The sequence below is a fragment of the Phyllostomus discolor genome, chromosome 11, assembly GCF_004126475.2.
Source record: "Phyllostomus discolor isolate MPI-MPIP mPhyDis1 chromosome 11, mPhyDis1.pri.v3, whole genome shotgun sequence".
NCBI lineage: Eukaryota > Metazoa > Chordata > Mammalia > Chiroptera > Phyllostomidae > Phyllostomus > Phyllostomus discolor.
Genome location: NC_040913.2, coordinates 85,418,606 through 85,438,579, shown reverse-complemented (window position 1 = coordinate 85,438,579; position 19,974 = coordinate 85,418,606). Strand labels below are relative to the sequence as shown.

General features: G+C 49.2%; 1 protein-coding gene across 3 annotated transcripts in view; it reads right to left on the bottom strand.

The window, feature by feature from the left end:
* FAT1 (FAT atypical cadherin 1) overlaps window positions 1–19,974 on the bottom strand; it is a 127,714-nt gene that overhangs the window by 95,282 nt on the left and 12,458 nt on the right. For all 3 annotated transcript variants that reach the window (XM_036011727.1, XM_028526451.2, XM_036011728.1), the window contains exon 2: window positions 11,052–14,331. In XM_036011727.1, coding sequence (XP_035867620.1) covers window positions 11,052–14,313 — 3,262 coding nt within the window. In that variant the 5' untranslated portion in view covers window positions 14,314–14,331. The remainder of the gene's footprint in view (window positions 1–11,051; window positions 14,332–19,974) is intronic.

The following is a 19,974-nucleotide window of genomic DNA, read 5'->3' as shown; positions in this document are numbered from 1 at the left end:
AAAGGTCCTTCCCAATAACAGTTACTCAGACATGTGTCTCCTTGGACAGCTTTGTGAGAATCTACTGCCACGGGAAGCTGTGTCCGCCCTCCACGCGCTGGCTGGGGGTCTGCAGTGAGCTGGGCACACAGACACAGGGACAAACAGAGCAAAGTCCCCACCCTCGTGAAGCTTTCACTGTGGTGGCAATAAAGGGAGAAAAGCAGATTGTTTTTTTTTAAATTATGTTAGGATAATTATGCACTACGCACAAAACACATATATTTTAAATCTTGGGCCTTAAATTAAAAACTTTGTATTCCATAGATGCGATACTTCGTTCGACTTCTTCCTCAAACCAAGGACGTTGCACTAATTAACACCAAGCCTGAATACGATTCGTGTTCAATCTTCCCTAATCAGCTTTCATCTTCCACATGAGGATGTGATGCTATTAAGAAAAAAAAAATACTTCTTTAAAAAATAATTTAGCTCTTTGAAAAATAACTGCATGTCCATTCTGATGTCTCAAGTGAAGAACGAACCTAGTGTTTACATGACAAACGCCTCTGGTTTGCATTGAAAAATGTAAACACCTTCATCTGGGAAAGACTGGGTTTATCAAGCGACGGACGTCACTGGACACGTCTTTCCCGAGCGCCAGCTGCGAGCCAGCCGCTGAGATAAGAGGCGTGAAGACGGCCGAGACACGCCGCCATCGCACGGCTTTGCGAGTAGGTAGCCAAGTAAGGAACTTAATAAAGAACTAAAAGCAAAAGGATGTTAGAGAATCTTTTAAGAATTTATGGTGGAACTGCTTTAAAGTCATCTTCCAAAAAGCTGTTTTCAACTAATAAAATGCCCTTAACTTTGTGATACAGAAAACATGTTATTTCTTGAAAGATTCCGAAGTCATTATTTAAAAAAAAAAAAAAAGCCTCCATAAAGGTCAAACAATATATTGACTAGAAGTGGTAAGAAATTAACGTCTGGGAAATGACAAATCAGAAAATTCTGCCACCTATGTGATTATTTCACATTTTGTTATAAAGTTGTTCAATGCTCCTTTTCTCATGAACAGTACCAAAAAAATTGGCATTACAAATGCTGTGATTTTTATGTTGATTTGAATAAATATCCAGTCTGTCAAGAAAGTTAACTTTATTATTAGAAGTCTGAGTTTTCTGACAAATTATTTTACCTTGACTACTAGTTGAGCAAAGGAAGATTTTTATGGTAAGTTGATAACACTAGGACTGCCTAACTCAAAAAATAGATATATAGTTTATTCTAATTATTTTATTAGGATTGTTTGTCTTATACCCTCAACCGAGAGAAAAAGTACCTGATGATACAGGTCTGTAAAGCACTACAGATTACTGTCAAACTTGACAGCTTCTCTTGAATCCCTTAAGCACATGTCTAAATCACTAGAGAATCAATCTCTACTTGTTCAGTATAAACGATGTATCTACCTCACTTATAAAACAGAAAACCCACTACACAATAAGCACGCATTAGACTAAGTGCCTAAGTGCCATGGAACCCATGCAGAAATCCTTGAGGACTACAGTCATCATACAATTGCTTGTCACTGCCACTGTCGCCTCATCGTCATCACCACCACTCTCCTTCCCCCCTGGTCCTCCTCTAAGGAGAACTTCCGAGGACCGGCAGGCAGCCCGGAGCCCCTAGAACACGGACCCGCAAGGACAGTGGGGGTCCGTGAACAGCATCAGCACTCCATGAGCTCCTGGTCTTGTAACCACCTCACTGCATTGCTGACGACAAAACACACAGTTTTCAACAGCTTCTCCAAAGTTTCTCTGATGCCAAAAACACGAAGAAGCCCTGTTTCGGAGGTCTAGGAAGAAAGGCTTCCCCCACCTTCATAACCACTGCTCTCGTATGCTACAGTCGTCGGACGGCCTGGTGGCCAGACCAGGGCCACAGCTCTGCTAGGTCACACCCTGTGCTCGGGAGAGGATGGGAAAAAGAGTAAGACCGTGCTCCTCTGTCCGGGAGACAGGCGTGAGGGAGCCAGACACACGTGTAACAGAAGAACACAGAGAACCCCTGAACAGAGAGAAGCGAAGACCGCGTCCCTGGGTTTCGAGAAAGGGTTCCGAAGAGAGGCAACAACGGCTTATCGGGCCACCCCAGCAAGTACCCATCGAGTGTCTGTCACCTGGATCCAGCAGTCAAGGGTTTGCACTTCACCCCACAAGAAGCTGACAATGGAGAGGGAAAGGACATAGAAGTAAACAATTACACTGGATTGATGCTTAAAACGTTTTTGAAAGTACGTAGGAGGAAAGAATTCACCCCATATGAAGAAGAAAGATGTGTTAGGGATAATGAGGGACGATCGGGGGAGACGAGAAAGGAGGGGTTCGGGGGTGGGAGCAGGGCTGCGTGGAGCAGGGCTCCACCAGCTGACGCACAGGCTGATGCACACAGATGAGCCAGGCTGTCGGGAGGAGGGAACTAGGGGAGGGAGACCCTGGAAGGTCCGAGGGAGGGAGGCTGCGTGAGCAGGGGAACAGGGCCGCTCACGATCATCCCTGTGTCACCACAGCAGCTCAGAATGGGTCACACTTGAAACCACATCGAAATTTCTATTGTGTGGTCAAAGTCACTTCATTTAAAAAATGTTTTCACAAGCCCTGGCTGGCGTAGCTCAGTGGATTGAGTGCGGGCTGGGAACCAAAGTGTCCCAGGTTCGATTCCCAGCCAGGGTACATTCCTAGGTTGCAGGCCATAATCCCCAGCAACCACACATTGATGTCTCTGTCTCTGTCTCTGTCTCTCTCTCTCTCTCTCCCTCCCTCCCTCCCTTCCCTCTCTAAAAATAAATAAATAAAATCTTAAAAAAAAAAAAGAAAAAACATTTTCACAATCACACAAGGTCAGTCTGTTATCTTAATCTCCACTAATGGTCACGTCTTTGTAATTTAACACGGGCCCTACAGGAACAGAGCACATCAGCATCAAATGGTACTCGTGGGTCACTGTGATGTTCGAGCAGGACGGTCCATGCTGAGCTTCCAACAGGGCTGACCCGCATTCAGTAAACGTGTAAAAACCTTATCTAGATGTATGTACCGACCACGATAAGGAAGAAAACCTGCCAGTGGTAAGAAGCTGCAACGTGGTTAAACTACCACAAGTTAGGAAGAAGTCTTAAGAAACTACAGAAATAACTGGGTAACTTTTATTAAAAAAGAAAAAAAAAACAATTAAACTAAAACTAAAAGAACTAAATGGAGTAGACTTTCCCCCGCATGAAATAAACGGACGAATCTGAAGAGCCTCCCACAGCAGGCCAGTTCACGCAGACCCTCGGAGACCCGGCCACGACACCAAGCCAGCGCGGTACCGGGTGTCCGGGGAGACATGGCGTGCTCAGCTGGCGAGGCCGGGTAACTGGTAAGACTGGCCCTTGAAGTCAAATGTGGACACTCTCCTGGACTTACTGTCAGCGCTGTTCAGGAGGGCAACTGCCAACTCGACCCGCACAGGCCTGCGCCCTGAGCGGCACGCTCTCCAGACCCACGTGTCCCTCGTGAATGCGCAGGCACGAAGCGCTGTGCTCTGAAGCTTTACGTCCTGTACACGGAGCGTCCCTATGCATAAGCAACACGGTTTGTTTTTATAAAAACTAAGTGCCAGGGATGTAATGCAAAGTAACGCACGATGCAGAACACAGACAAACAGATAATAAACACTTGACGAAGCCAGCCTTCTGAATGAAAACAATCCACAAAGTGAGAACAACAGGAACGAAGTGGTGAAAGAAAAAAAAACAATCCAACATGGACAAACACCTGAAGTTTAAAATCGACTCAATGTTCGTAACCGGGCAAGGTGGACGATGTGGGAAAAACCAGACTGGATACTAACTGAGCATTAAATCTCTATAAAGAGTCACTCATCAAGTGGCGAATGCAACCCTTCCACACTCTCTGGAACATAAAAATGGCTCCCCAGGGAGAACCGTGTCCCCTCACTGTCATGCCACACGCCAGATGGCTGTGAGCAGAGCCACTGGAGCCAGGACACCAAGGGGACAATGCAGAGGACAACGGCCACAAGGAACTTGTGCAAAGGCCAGGGGCAGGTCAAGTTAACCTCAGCTACTCTTTGGGGGGTCACAGGTTGGTTTTAAAGGTATGCTAGAATCCTAACAGCCACCTAAAACTTTGTTTTGCTGAAAAAAGCCTCCAATGTAACATTCTATACAGTTCAGACATACAGTATTTTTACGTATGAGATTATAATTTCACAATGGAAACCCATGTAAAATACTGTCTACCTCAAGTATACCACACTCTCTAGGCTTCACCCACTACTAGTCACTTCACGAGAATAACCTTAAATTGCTGAAATACCGCCACTTTGTAACACTGAAATCCTGTTTTCCTAGATGTGCGGAAGAGCAATTTGTCATTCCGAGAAAAAGTGGTGGACCAAGATTCTTAGACTCTCCACTCCTTTGAGGCTAAAGGATTTCATCACCACAAAACTAGTATTCTACGAAATGTTAAAGGGTCTTCTTTAAGAAAATGATAAAAAGTATTGACAGGAAAATGGCAATAAATATGTATCTATCAATAAGTCAATCTGAAAAACAAGGAGAACACAGACAGGCTCAGAGAGACGCAGGGAACACTCTGACAGCTGCCAGGCGGGAGGGGGCTGGGAGGGTGGGTGCACAAGGTGAGGAAGGGATCAGGAGGTACAAACTGGTCGTTACGGAAGGCCACGGGGTGTGGGGCGCAGCACAGGGAATAGAGTGAACGGTATTCTGGTGGCTACCTGTGGTGTCAGATGGGTGTGGGGTTTATGGGGTGATCACTCGGTGGGTTATGCAGTGCCTGGTCACTGGGGTATACACCCAAAACTTGCATAGTATTGCATGTCAAGTGTAGTTGCAAAATAAAAAAATGATTACTGAAAAATAAAAAGACCAAACCTCAAATCTAGGACTCAGTTCTTTTCCAGCCCGACCCAACCCAGGTCAGCCCAGAACCGCACTCAGCGAGAAGTTTTCAGACGGGCTTCGTCAGAACACCTGAACATCGTTCTTTAGAAGTGAGAGGCCGTGTAAGGTCGTGTTTGCACCCAAGGCTCACGAGTTCTGCCATTTAGTGCCATGTGTTTCAGGCAAGCTGCTTAACCTGTGTGTGACTGTTTCCTTGCAGGTGTCAAGGAGGTAACAGCATCCATCTGGCAGGTGTGAGGATGATAACTGAATACATGCACACTGCCTGAAGAGCACCTGGCTGAACGGTGTCTGGGGTGTGTATTACACCGATGTCCATGGTCATTATCATCATTATCCCTGAAAGCATGAGGCCAGAGACGAGACCCGACGTCCACCCTACCCTGCCCCGTCCCAGTCCCAGCCCCTGCACACCGCTCAGGATGCTGTAAGAGCACCGCACTGCCTCCCCGGGTCCTGCTTCATGACACAGCACCACCTGACACACAGTTCAGGCAGCTGCCGACCCCGAGCCCGCCCCACCCGGTCTGACCTAAAGCATCAGCTTCTCCAACGTCACGCAAAGGACCAAAGCAAAGCTGATCCTCTGTTTTCTCTGAAAACAAAATGGAATTTCCTTAGGATGGCTAATTAGACCCTACTTCCAGCCAAAACCCCTCCAGCTTCCAGGAGTCATAACTTCTGCTTCTCCCCAGCAGAAACCAGCACTGTGCTCCCCCTTGACTCCGAATCACACAGACATAGAAGAGCAGACTGTCGCTCCCAAACACGCCAGCAGCACGGGGTCGCCACACAACTTCTGCCGCAGCCCGATTTTCAATCTCACCACGGCGAGGAAATCCATTTCTTTTCTCTTCGACTGTTCTAAGACGACAAAAAGTAAGAGCAGGACAGCAGCTGCCACCACTTAGGGAGGAGACAGCAACACAAAGCCCTTTCACCAGCCCACTTCTGAACTCCGTCCAGGGCCTCCCACCAGGCCCTCTGCGGCCCCCGCGGCCAGGCATCCCTGACCCAGCTGCGACACAGGTAACGGGTCCCGCCCCGGCGGGCCACACTTCTCACGGCCCCTCTCACGGGCACTTTCATCCTGGCACTTGAGCCCACTGATACTCTCTGCATCTTGTTTCCTGCCGTGGCAGGACAGGCCCTAGGAAAGAAACACAGGTCCCGGGCCGCATGGAAAATATCCTACTTCCAGTTGAGAAAGGCTGCTGAAAAACTTGCATAAATCATTAAAATAACTCAGCGTTCTGCCAAACCGGACAGGAGTCCCAGACACATTTCCCCTCTCATTAAAATTCCCTCCTGTTCCCACTAGACAAACGCCTTCGCCTTGTGTCTTCCTGACGGAGGAAGGCCAGGGGCCGGCCTCCAGGCGGGCCAGGCAGGAATGGGGGCGGGGTGGGGGGGGCAGGCGGCCACACTCCCCCACGAGGAGGATGTGGCCGGGCTCTCTCAAGAAACACGGGCTCCCGACTCCCCCGCCCGTGTTCCACGAGTGGTGATTTATCTGGTTACAGCAGCTGCACTCCCATACTAATTCACTCCAAGTCTTTCCATCAAAACGTCCACTCCGATCCCGAAACCTCGGTTGGGATTCTAAAAGGAGCGCCGAGCTAATAGGGCCAGAATCTGCTCTTATCTTAATGAAAAACGTGGTCTCCCCACCTAAGTTGTCAAGGGCGACACAGTCTTAGCGGGCTGTGCTAGAAAAACCACCGAAAACGGAGCCGAAGTATTTCACACTGGAGGGGGCACGTGCTTCCAGGCATTCCATCCTAATCCGTGCGCCAGGGAACCACAGGCCTACGTCAGTGTCTGTGAACAACCTGAAAGACCTCTGGCCAACCACGTTTCTAGACACAGCCTAAGGGTGAAAAATTAGCGAAAAGCTGCAAGTACTTTCTATTGGTGCTCAAGTTAACAATTCACTTGGAGGGGTACCCATCGGCCAAGAACACTGAGCTGAATTGACTCCACGAACCTAAGGACAGATGCTCAGGATTCTATGCTCTCAACGTTGACGCGTACAGCAAAGGGAGCAGGAACACATGTGAGGTGCGAACAGGGTGAATGCCGAGGAGGATCCGAGCCAGGCGAATCAAAACCTCAACGTGGAATTCTGCATGCTTCAGAGGTCCTCACTCCGCCAGCACGTCTGTTAAACCCGCTCTCTGATCCTCCTCGCCGTGGATGTGGACAGAGGAAGGGGGAGAATCTTAATGACAGCGCTGCAGACGGGCCCTCTCACAAGACTGACTTTCCCCATCATTTTCCACATCACACTCCACCCGTCCAAGCCTCCCACCACGGGCGGGCCCTCGTGCGGGGATGGCTTGTCAGAACAACTCACCAACACCCGCCCCAGGCCTCCGGGAAAGGCACGGGACACAGTGAGGGCGACTCCGGTGAGTCACCTGTCACCCCCGCGCTGCCCCTGCCCGTTACCTCCCTGCAAAGCCAATTAGCCAAATATGTCCCAAGTCCGGGCCCAACAGGACTATACATATTTTAGGGAGTCCATAGAATTTCTATTTTAAAAAAATGCTCCTTTTCAGGAAATGTTTCAAATGTAAGCAGTTTTTTAAAAAAAGAATCTTAACAATAAGAACTAAATTCAGATCTCTGAATATGTTCTCTGTTCTATGAAAAGTACACTGATTCACCTATTTGACAATGTTAAAATAGGTAAACCATCACAAAAACTTGGGTATATGACTCAAGGAACTCTACAATTTAAAGTTAGGTCCAAGGCATTAGAGCCAACAGTGAAGTGGGCAGGTTCCGGGTGTCCAGAGGCAAGGCCCTCCTGTGTGGACCCCCACCACGCAGCCCAGCAGCAAAGGTGGGGCTGGGGGAGGTTCCAAGAACGTGGCAGAGCCGGAGACGCTGAACAAGCCAACACTGAACTTCTAGGAAGGTGCTAATAAAAACCTGACCTGAGCCAGGCCGACTCAGTTCACGCCCAGTGTCAGCGCTGGTCCCACAGGACCCCCACTGGTGTTCCTGAACTGCCCTTTCTTTTCTTCATCTCACAAGCAGCTCTCTACCCTTGCAGCCTGTCACAGAAATTAGACAAATCCCACATGAAGCATTAGCATACCTAATTTTAGTATTTCTGCTGCACAAAGCCTGACTCTTCCTGAAGGAATTCTGTATCACAGTGTCAGCTGACTTGCCAGGATGCGCTACAGTAGCTGGGGCTGATAACTCTACTGCCAGAAACACATCTTGTAATGTGTACTAGGACGATGTATACATGCTACATCATTGTTATTTAATTCTGAAAAGAACAGACACATAAAGGTACTGTACAGTACATATCCTGGTCTGTAAAGCAAGGATTACAGGATAGATGACCTAGAATCAGCCAACTTTCCCTTCACCTTTAAATCTCAATATTTATACAAATGCAGAACAGTTTCGTGTATCCTTCCCTACCCCATGGCCCAGAGACCCCGGCCTCCTGCCGCGTTGCCCCTGGAAAGGTCTGGCCCTGCCATTCAGCTCGCAAACTGCTCCTGATACATGTCAGGAGACAGCCTTGGTCTCTGGGTTCTTCCCTCGGTTTTTCTTTCTGGATAGTAAAAACATCTCAGTCTCTTAGATTTACAAGTGAAAAATATTTATTTCTACATGAGTTTTGAAAAAGCCACAAAAATACTCTTTTAACTTGAAAGAAAAAAAACAACCAAAAGGCAGCCCTCATATCAGTGAAGTCATCAAAGAAATGTAAATGAGGATTTGGGTTCTATTTTCTGTCTGAACTTTTTTTTTTTTTTTTACAACCGTTGTTTATGGGCTTGCAAAACCCACTTGGAAGAAGAAAAAGAAAAGCAGGAATAACTGTCCTGAGGAAACACAGAACACTTCGCAGTGTCAGCTTCCGTTGCTAATTTGGGGGTATTTTTCTCTGTTGATGTTGTATCTGAAAATTCGAATTCATGATGGAGAATATGACCAAAAAAAATCTATTCTTCTGTTCAGATGAGTGATTACTAACTGCTGTTGATGATGCTATTTTTCTCTTGAATTAAATAAACTGCTTTGGGTATTTCAGATGAGTGCTATATAAGGTTTGTGTGTGTGTACAAATAGCACTAATACATGGTAATAGTATTTAAATCATTAGAAAAAATTGCCTTGAATAACCTAGAGCACATTAAAAATATTATAGCATCTTAAATAACTTACTTCCAGGGGGAATAATTATTATATTTTCCGTATGCTATATACCTACGATGTGGGGCTGGATTCTGGGGTGGGCACTGACTGAATACTCAGTGGTATTGCTGATTATAAAAGAAGTTTTAATGTAATAAGGAAACATCCCTGTTTAGAATGGAATGATTAATAAAGGCAATATCAATGAGATTAGTAAACAAACTGAGCTCCAACTATGGCTGATCAATGCTGTGATTACCCAGCTTCTTTCCGTGCCCACTGCCATTCTCCAAGGGCAGGACGTTCAAAGCCAAAGTAATCATTAATTTAATCACTCGGCCTTTTAACATTTAATGAGCAAATTCTACGTGACAGGCACTTCTGGCTAGAAGATGCTGAGGAGAGAAAATGCAGGAGCTAAAAGCCAGCTCTTCAAGGTGCTTTGGGGGGTGAATTATAACGCCTGAAAGTCATGTTGACTGTCCTTGGAGATGGGGCCTTAAAGGGACAACTGAGTCACAATGAGGTTACTGCGGCGGTCTCCAATCCAGTGGGACAGGTGTCCTCATGAGAGATAAGGACATGGACAGACAGGGAAAGTCAGATAAAGACACAGAGAGAAGATACGCATCTACAAGCTAAGGAGAGAAGTCTCAAAAGAAACCTATCACGTCCACACCTTGACCTTTGACTTCTGGCCTCCAAAACTCTGAGAAAATAAATTTCTGATGTTCAAGCCACCTGGTCCGTGGTACTTGGTTATGATGGCCCTAGCAAAGTGATCCAAAGGCTCACCTCCCATCAAAGGAGAATGGCACAGAACTATAGATAATAGCCATGGAAAGCAGCTCAATTAAGAGGTGTACACAGAGCCCTGGCTGGTGTAGCTTAGTGGGTTGAGCATAGGCTACAAACCGAAGGGTCGCCAGTTCGATTCCCAGTCAGGGCACATGCCTGGATTGCGGGCCAGGTCCCCAGTGGGGGCCACGTTGAGAAGCTACCACACATGGATGTTTCTCTCCCTCTCTTACTCTCTCCCTTCTCTGCTGTCTAAAAATAAATAAATAAAATCTTAAAAAAGAGACAGAGAGATGTAGACAGAGTGCAAGACAATGCACACTCTAGCACAAAGTGGCTGTCTTGGATGCTGTGGTTTGGGGACCTTTACTGGGAGCAAGAATCATCACAACAAAGCTGCGCTATCGTTTCCAACACAGTAATACAATCCAACCTGCTAAGGAGCTTTCCCTTCTTATTTCACTTTATCCTCACGTAAATCTTGCAGTAATTTTGAGTGTGCCCATCTTATAGATGAAGAAAGCCAGTTTTAAGAAGATAATTAATTTGTCTAAGATCACCCAACTGACAACGGAAAGAGCCAGACTTCTAGGCCAGCTCTTCGCTATTCAACACTGTACATCTGCCTCTCAAACAAGGGCTGGAGGGGGCCTGAGCACAGCAGGTCCCGTGTCACGAGCTTTAGCCTCTCCGTGCGCCGTGTAATTCTGTGGGTTTGCGATAACCCGAGAACAGCACGCTAGGGGGTGGGAGTGGCTGTTCTAAGTCCGTACACAGATTAGCCTGAAAAACGCTGCCAAGGCTTCTCCAAGTTACAGCAAAACCACAGGGAAGCTTCTGATAAGACAGTACAGACTCAGAGATCAGTATCAGGGATCGTGATTTCACGCTTCCTCATTTTTCACTCATGATGTGGCTGTTCCTTCAGGCTCCTCTGGTTCCATCTTCAAGACGCACGTCACATAATGACACCTGCAACAGGACGGAGAGCGCACACACGCCTTTCTGTACTGAGTCCTAACAGAGGCTGGTGGGGAGCAACAGGGAACCTCGAAGGAGAGAGATTTACCGCAGAACACACGAGAAATAAGGACATAATTACCTGTCTCTTCGTCTATTTTGAAGACGCCAACACCCGAGCCGTCTCTGATGGAGTAACGGATCTCCCCATCTCTCCCCGTGTCTTCATCGTGCGCGGACACGGTCACCACCGAGGAGCCGATGGGGACATCTTCTTTCACCACGGCCCTCTCCACAAAGCTGGGAAACACCGGCGCATGTAAGTTCTCGTTCACGTCAATCACCTCGACCTCAACGTAGCACGTGGACGACAGGGAGACCGGCTTCCCCTTGTCTTTGGCCCTCACAGTGAGATTATACACTTGCCTCTTCTCAAAGTCCAGCTGCTGCACAATCCTCACTGCTCCGCTGAGTTTATCCACGTCAAAGCTCCCTTCTCCTGGGTCCAAGAGACTGTATCGCACTTGGCTGGACTGACCTAAGTCGGGATCGTAGGCCTCTAACCACATGATGATGGTTCCTTCCGGGAGGTCCTCTCGAACTTTCACACGGTAGTTAGGTGGAATGAACCGAGGGGGGTTGTCGTTAACATCCTCTACCGAGACCTTCAAAAGCACCGTGGAAAACAACTGGGGCTCTTCTGTGGCTTGGTCCCTGGCCTCGATCTTTAAGTAGTGCACGTGCTGGACTTCGGGGTCCAACGGGCGCACGACCCTGACCACACCCGTCACGCTGTCGATGGAAAACGCATCCGTGTCTGTGAGAAGAGAGTAGGTCACCTGTCCGTTCGGGCCTAGGTCTTTATCTATGGCTTCCACCTGGATGATCTCACTGTTTACCTCCTTGTCTTCACTCACCTCCACAAAATAGCTCTCTTGCAAAAACTCAGGGGGGTTGTCGTTGGCATCCAGCACCCTGACAGTGAGGAGATGCCAGGCGGCCTTCTGTGGTATGCCAAGGTCGGACACGGTAATATTCAGGGTGTACTTGTCTGTGGTCTCCCGGTCAAGCGGAGATAAAATTTTTAGCATCCCAGTATCCATGTCGATAATGAAGCAACTATCCTCATTTCCTCCCGAGATGGCGTAGACCAGTTTCCCGTTGAAGCCCGTGTCGAGGTCGCTGGCATTCACGAGGATGATGCCGGAACCCACGGGGCGGTTCTCCTTCACCTCGATGCCGGCTGGGAGGGTACTCCTGAACTGCGGTGCGTGGGCATTGACAGAGTGAGAGTCGAAGAAAACGTCCTCCACCTCCCCCTGGCCGTGCAGTTTGTTGGCCTGCAGGAGCTTCTCGGCCAGCATTTTGGCCACGCCCGTCTCCTCGCACTGCAAGTGCACCGGCTTGCGAGTGACGGCCACGGTCATGTTGATGTACAACGGGGTGGCAAAATTTTCTCCGTCGGTGGCTGTGATCCTCAGACTGTGGAATGACACCTTGGCCCCCACACCGTCCATCAGCGAGTGCTTTAAGGACAACACCCCGGAGCTGGGATGCAAGCTGAACAAATCCAGCTCGTTCCCAGCCTCGATCTGATAGCGGACCAGCTGAAGTTCGTCGGCGTCAATGGCGGAAACGGTCGTTATTTGCTCTCCGACCCCCAGGTCCCGGGGGACGGTTCCTTCGCAGTTGATCTTCTCAAACAAGGGCGTGTTGTCATTCAGGTTGTTCAGGGTCAGGGTGGCGAGGACCTCGACCTCGCGGCGGTACGGCAGGCCCCAGTCTGACGCACGGACCCGCAGGGTGTACACGCGGGGCATGAGCTCATAGTCCAGGACCTCCGACGTGCTCACAGCCCCGGTGAAGTGGTTGATGACGAAGGGCACAGGGTGGACGTTGGCGATGCTGTACGTCACGTACCCGTTCTCACCCTCGTCCGGGTCCGCGGCGCTCACACTCAGGACGGTCGTGCCCACGGGCACGTTCTCATCGAAAGAGGCTTTGTACGCCGTCTGGGTGAACTCAGGGGCGTTGCTGTTGGCACTTAAGACTTTAACCAGGACCCGGGTGGAGGCTCTCCTGTCACTTGTGGTCACTTCGAGTTCAAACTGGGATGCCTGCTGTCTTTTCACTGGTTCCAAGATGGAAATGAGCCCGGTGTTGTGATTTAAACTGAACTTAGCCTTTCCCGGGGCGCTCTTAAAGACATACCTCACATGCGAGTAACTCGGCGTGGCTCTCACCATGACCACGGGCGTGTGGGAAGGAGCCAGTTCACTGATCTCTGCCCTGTAAACCTCCTTCTCGAACCTGACCGGCCCAGCTCGGAACTGGGGGGAGGTCACATGAACCACCTTCACAGAAGAGAACTGGGGGGGCGTTCCTTTATCTTTCGCCTGCAGTGTCAGGTTGTAGCCAAAGGGATGGCTGTCCCAGTCCACGCCACCCGCTGCCTTGAGCTTATACTCTTTGCTCCCCGGAGAGGCCCTCACGGTTCTGAACTGCTGAAGGGCGTCCCCTGCCACAATGCTTAGAGAAGCGATTTCCCCACCGGCGCCCTGGTCACAGTCATCCACCGTCAGGATCGCGTAGGTGGGGTCCTTGTCCAGTTCCGCCGGCGGCGACGACGTCACCGCGGTTATCACAGGGGCGCACTCGTTGGCCTGCTCGACGTGCACCGTCAGCTTGGCCATGCTGCTGACGCCGCTGCTGCCGTACAGCTTCAGGCCGCGGTCCACGGCGAGGATCTCCATCTCGTAGCGCCGCGTCTCCGCGTAGTCCAGCCTCCCGGTCAGCACGACCGTGCCGCTCGTGGGGTGGATGGCGAACATGTCCGTTCGGTCTTTAAAGCTGTAGTAGAACTCTCCGTTGGTCCCTATGTCCGCGTCCGTGGCACTGACTCTCGCGATGCTGGTCCGCATGGCCGTGTTTTCAGGTAAGGAGACGCTGTAGGAGGTGGGCGAGAACAGCGGTCTCAAGTCATTTGTATCCAGCACCTGCACGCTGACCACCGTCCGAGCTTCGGCATTAGTGTGCTTTTCCAGGGCTTTGACGACCAGGGTGTAGTGGTCTTTCACCTCTCTATTGAGAATAGCTGTATTTCCTCCCTTGGTCCGTATCCGTAGGAAGCAGAAGTCTCCAAGAAGGTACTCTTCTGCTTTGAACAGGTTTTCATTGTCCCCTGAGACAATCTTGTACCTTAATTCCCACGAGGGGTTTGTAAGGTAGACGCCCATCTTCACAGGGTGGCCCACGTAGGTCTTGGCTGCGGAGTTTTCGCGCACGGTGACGTTGTAGTGGGACTGGGTGAAGCGCAGGGCGGCCTGCTCCGGGGCCTGGCCGCCGTGGCCGTCCGCAAGGTGCTGGAGGAGGAGGAGCAGAAGCGCGGCCACCTGCCTCCCCATGGCGCCGCTCTCGGGAGCCTGCAACGGAGCAGAGAGGGGGCGATCGTTACTTCGGAGAAATGCAACCCGAAAATGTAATTTTCCTCCCTTGCAGGGTGCTGGAGACCTCACATATTAATCAAGTGTTTTCCATCTATGTGGAATATGAACAAATGAATGGTGTTAGATTTTTTCCGTCTTCCAATATAAGTATCAGCTCTTCTTATTTGTCTAGAGTTACTAAGTTTCAGAGCACTCTTCTCCACATTTTAATGACGCCAGGTAAGGAATCCTAACGAGCATCAGATGCAAGACTGCCAATCGTAACAACTAAAGTGTATTCTAACACTTACATCTTCAAGGCAAGTATAAGCGATTGTTAAAAAGGTGGATAGCTACACTGTTTACATTCACTCACATACAATAAAGCAGGGGTGTCCAACTCATTTTCACCGGGGGCCACATCAGCCTCGCTGCTGCCTTCAAAGGGTCGAATATAAATTTAGGACTGTGTAAATGTAACGACTCCCTAACAGTTAAGCAAGAGCTTGGCAGCTGGACACGGTGGCGGGGTAGAAACAAGGTGCCGGGCTGGATAAAACAAGGCGAAGGGCTGGATTCAGCCTGGGGACCTGGCGTTTGCCACCTGTGCAATAAATGCTCACAGACTCAGTGCTACTACCATCTCCTGAGCATGGGAAGCTTTGAACAACTAATTTAATAACAATAAAAAGTTAAAAAAAACCTCTCGGCAATAGTTTTATATGACTTCTCATAAAGGTAGCTTGTAATTTCATTTCAAAATGTATCCTGAAATTATTTCTTTATATGATTAAGTGGAAAGGTTCACTGTCTCGGTACTATATCACAACTTCAGTGTATTAAAATAATTATGTCATTCAAGTGTGAGACTGAGGTCATTTCTGAACCACCGCAAGCCAAAAAAAAAAAGTTTACAAAAGGAAAACCAGCAGCCTGATGATGAACAGAACTTCTCCTCCGAAAGTCAGCGAGAAGCACCTCTCACCAATCACATCAATGTCTTATCACCGCTGTTGTCAGCGACCAGCGCTCACAGAGTGTCCCCAGTCCTCAGGGCACCGAACAAACAACCTGACACAGGAACACAACACACACACACACGCACCCACACACACTCATGCACAGCCTAACCACTGAGGCTAAGGCAGGGGGTGGGGGAAGGGCTGATCTATGCAGCAAGGCAGCAGGCACTGTGGCAGTCAGAGGAAGGAGTCCAGGAAAAGCCACGGGAGAAGGGGCTGCCTTGAACAAGTGGGAGGCAAGGGAATCCACGGGGTTGAGGTCTGGCACCGGAGCAGAACGATTACTGTCCGACCAAGTGTTCCCCGAAATGCCAAACTCACCTTGCAACTCAAGGCGGCTTCTTAAACATCCCAGCACTGAGAGCAGAGGACAGCACTGTCCCTTGTGGCAAAGCGACTCTCAAATGCATGTTCACAAAACGTGAATGCTACCGAAGGTGAAAGACACAGCAGACTGAAGGTTGCACAGCCAGGGTGAAATCAGTATGGCCATACTCAGGCACAGGAGTTAGCAGCTCCTAACCCAGCCAGCTGCTGCCAGCTCCGTCCCATCACTCATTCCAATGGGGGAAGGGTGGGGGCGGGGCCTGATTTGCTGAAAGCCCTAGGAGCTAATTGATACTGAGCCCTGTTCCAGTGGAGCACCCTACCTTGTTCTATAGATAGCAGCCTTCAGCTCAGCAGAGAAAGGAGGGAAATGAGACAGGTATCTGGCCTCTAGAAGAACAAGTCTCATTTAAACAAAACAACAGAACAGTTTTCTCCCAGAACTGTTCCTTAATTTAGTCAACAGCTCTGAAACGCAGGAGAATTTGAATATTTTGTAATGATCCAGTAATTTTATCAAAACAAGTAAAAACTTCAACTCAATTACACCTCCTGGTACCAGGAACTACTGTGGGAGAGACCATGCAAGGAACAAAGAGTCAAGGTTATTCTAAAAGACAGTCCCATCCCGAGGCATTTACAAACGAGGAGTAACTAAAGATAGACAGAACATAGATACTAAATGCTTTAAGGAACACGTAAAAAGATGATGTTAAACAAACATTGTGTTTGTTTTAGGAAACATACTATTACTATTATCTACTTCACAACAAAGTATTATACTAGGATTCTACCATAAGCAATTAAAAATTTTTGCTTCGCCCTGGCTGGTGTGGCTCATTGGATTAAGTACCGGTCTGCAAAGCAAAGGGTCACCTGTTCGATTCCCAGTCAGAGCTCATGCCTGGGTTGTGGGCCAGGTCCCCAGTACGGGGTGCACAAGAGGCAAGCACACATTGATGTTTCTCCCCCTTTCCTTCTCCTTCCCTTCCCCTCTACAAATAAATAAAATCTTAAATTTTTTTTTGCCTAATTCTACATATAAAATATCATGCATTAAAGCAATAAGGCAGCACTCTATCTGTTGATATGAAAAGATGCCCAGATAGACTTGCTGGAAAAACTAAACTGACCCCATTTACATTTGCAAAATAAAAGAAGAGAGATAAACTGTGTGCAGAGAGCACACAAATGTGCTTAAAACTGAGCAGAAAAATCTGGACACAGATAAAAAATATTGTTAACTGTGGTAACTTCTAGGGAACAGGCAGCTGGAGGCATGTTTCCATTTTTACTTTTCTATCTGAAGTTTTGGGCATAAGCATACATTACCTTTATCATTCATTCACTCCCTTTATCAAGTATTTGATTCAGTCAACAAACATTTAATGCGCTGGCAACAGCTGTAGATGCCGGGGACACAAAAGTGAAGCAAACAGCCCACCAACACACTCTCACGGCGACACATTTCCTGGTGGCAAACATGTCAACAGACCACATCGGGTGCTGATGATGATCCAGTGCAAAGCAGAAAAATAAATAGAGCAGGCCCAGTGAGACTGGTCAGGAGCCTGAAGGGAAGGAGAGAACCCTACATTCAAAAGGGCTGGGGTTTCTGAGCCTCAGCACTTTCCACATTTTGGAATTGTGTGTGTGTCTGCGGGGGAGGGGGGCTTAGCGAGCTGCCCCAAACATCCTAGGATGTTTAAGACTCTTCCTGGTCTCCACCCGAGAAGTAAGAGCCTGGAGCACAACCTCCCCACCCAATGAAAACTCTCCAGACACCGCCAAATGTCTCCTGGGGCTCAAAGTCTCCACCGGCAGAGAAGTAACAAAGAGACCGTTGTGGCTAGGGCACATGGGTGAGGGGAGGGCAGTCAGGGGGCCTTTTTTTAATGCAAACTTTTAATTTTAGAATAGTTTCAGATTTACAAAAGAGTTAAGATCGTTTCTCCTACTGAGAACAGCTCACCTAATAAGGCGCCATTGCCACAATGAATGAACTAGTTTGATACACCGATCAGAACTACTGAAGTTCTGATGCCCCTTTTCTGTCCCAGAATCCCATCCAAGACCACCACCTTACACCACGTCGTCCCGTCTCCGACTCCTCTGGACTGTCCCAGTGTCTCGGATTTCCCTTCTCGTTAATGACCTGGACAGTTCCGAGGAGCACCGGCCAGGCACTCCGTAGCAGGTCCCCCAAGTGGGATGTGCCTGGTGCTCCTCCCATGACCGCCCAGGGGCCGTGTGTTTGGGCAGGAGGTGAAGTGCCATTATCATCACATGCCCCTGTGCCTTCTCCGTGCTGAGGCTGGCCTCATTCTCTGAGTTGTCGCGGTGCCCGTCACGTTTCTCCACCGTGAAGTTATTACTCAACCTCTCCCCGCCCCCCTGTACTATTTAGAAAGAAGTCACGATGCGCAGCCCACACCGAAGGGGTGGAGAGTTATGCTTCGTGAATTATTGAGAATCCTTCCACAGGGGAAATCGGTCTACTTTCTTCCATTTGGGTATCTGTTCAATCATTCCTTTAGATCCCTAAGAACTCATGGGGGAAGGGCAATGTTTAGGACTTTGAATTATACTTGAGGATTTTCAACAGGGAGTGTGACACGCTCTAACTTAAAGTGACAATGGTGGCGCCGAGGGGCCCATGTTGGGAACAGAACACAGGGCGGCCAGGGCAGAAGCTGGAGGGGGGGGCCAGTTCGAGGGGAGGGACCACAGTGGCCTAGCCCCAAAATGGTACTGATGGAGATGGGGAGAAGCGATCCAATTGTGGATCGAGTACAGGATCTGCTGACAAACTGGAGAGGCGAAGGGCGGAGGGAATGGGAGAGGTATCAGAAAAGATTCCAAGGATTGTGTGCTGAGTAGGAAAAACTGGGCTGGCAGGTACTGAAAGAGGAGAGAGGGAGGGAAGAATGGATTTTAGGGGGTAAGATGAGGAGTCCCGATTTGACAAGTCGAGGTGGACACGCCTGTTGTAAGGAGTAAGTGGGCAGCTGGACGTGCGTGCGGGAGAGGCCCGGCCTGGAGACCTCAGTGGGAGAAGGACTGGAAACCACGAAGCTGCGGTCGCCAGTGAGCGGAGCACAAGCAGAGAAGAAAAGGAAGCAGCACCGGCTGCTCCCCCAGATTTAGAGGACAGTCAAGGACAAGGAGCCAGCTGAGGGGTCAGAGGGCTGTGGAGGTAGAAGGAGAGAGGAACAGTGGTGTGCCAGAGACACACGGAGACCGATCTCCGAGAACATCCGAAGCCTGACACCAGAACTCGGATATGAATGAGAAAGGCCCTGGACAGCGCCCTCCACCCCCAGGTCCCTAGGACTTGCCACCCAGCAGGTCAAGTGACTGCAGCTGCTCTCTCGGCAGGCCCCCACTCCGACCGCAGCCTCCCCCGCCACCCCCTTACTTCCCACAGCCCGAGTCCCACGCACCTTTCACAACTCACCCAGCACCCTCCTCACAGACACGGCGCAGCCGGAGTGAACTTCCTGCACTGTGTTATTAACCCAGACCAACATGCCACGATCAGAAAACAAACAAACAATAAAACTACGGCTGCTACTCTGTGCAAAACAAACAATAAAGCTGCAGGGGGAGAAATAAGACACGGAATACTATTTCATCTAAAAAGTCTAAGAAGTGCATTATCACCCACAGTGCAATGCTCATGAAAATTAAACTCCGAAAACCATTCTAGCCAAAGGCTACACTTTGATATTTCCAAGGTGATCAGCTACTTGAATTCGCAGTAGTTTAGGGTTCCTTCTGGCATTCTCCAAAGTGGAAACAAAGAATGCTTCCTCAGTGCGGCCCTTAGGGGAAAGGGCCCCGCGTCTAAAGCTGGCATAGCTTTAGGACAGAGCTCTGAAAATCCATAAACAAGAGAGAAAAGTAATGTTTCTAGGAGAGCTCCAATATCAATATGCTCCTATTTCCACACTAGGGAGAGCTTCGCGTAAGTATTCCCGTGGGTTACTGCGACGGCACCATCTTCAGGGGGCAGAGCGTGGCCCGGTGCCGAGGGCGTGGCTGCGCGTGTTCCGACCGAGAACTGAAGCTGCGGAAGGGTTTCATTCGCTCGGAAACTGGACCTTATGCGGGACACCGCATCACACAACGCACAAACTCTCCTCCGTGTTGCGTGTGTACTGTGCAGTCATTCCAGCCCTCTGGGCCAGGGAAACAGTCCTGAACTTTCCGTTCCACGTATGATAAAAATGTGCACCACGATCCAAGGACTCTGTGTCCCCTCCTCGGGCCCCCCTGTGCACCCCCATCC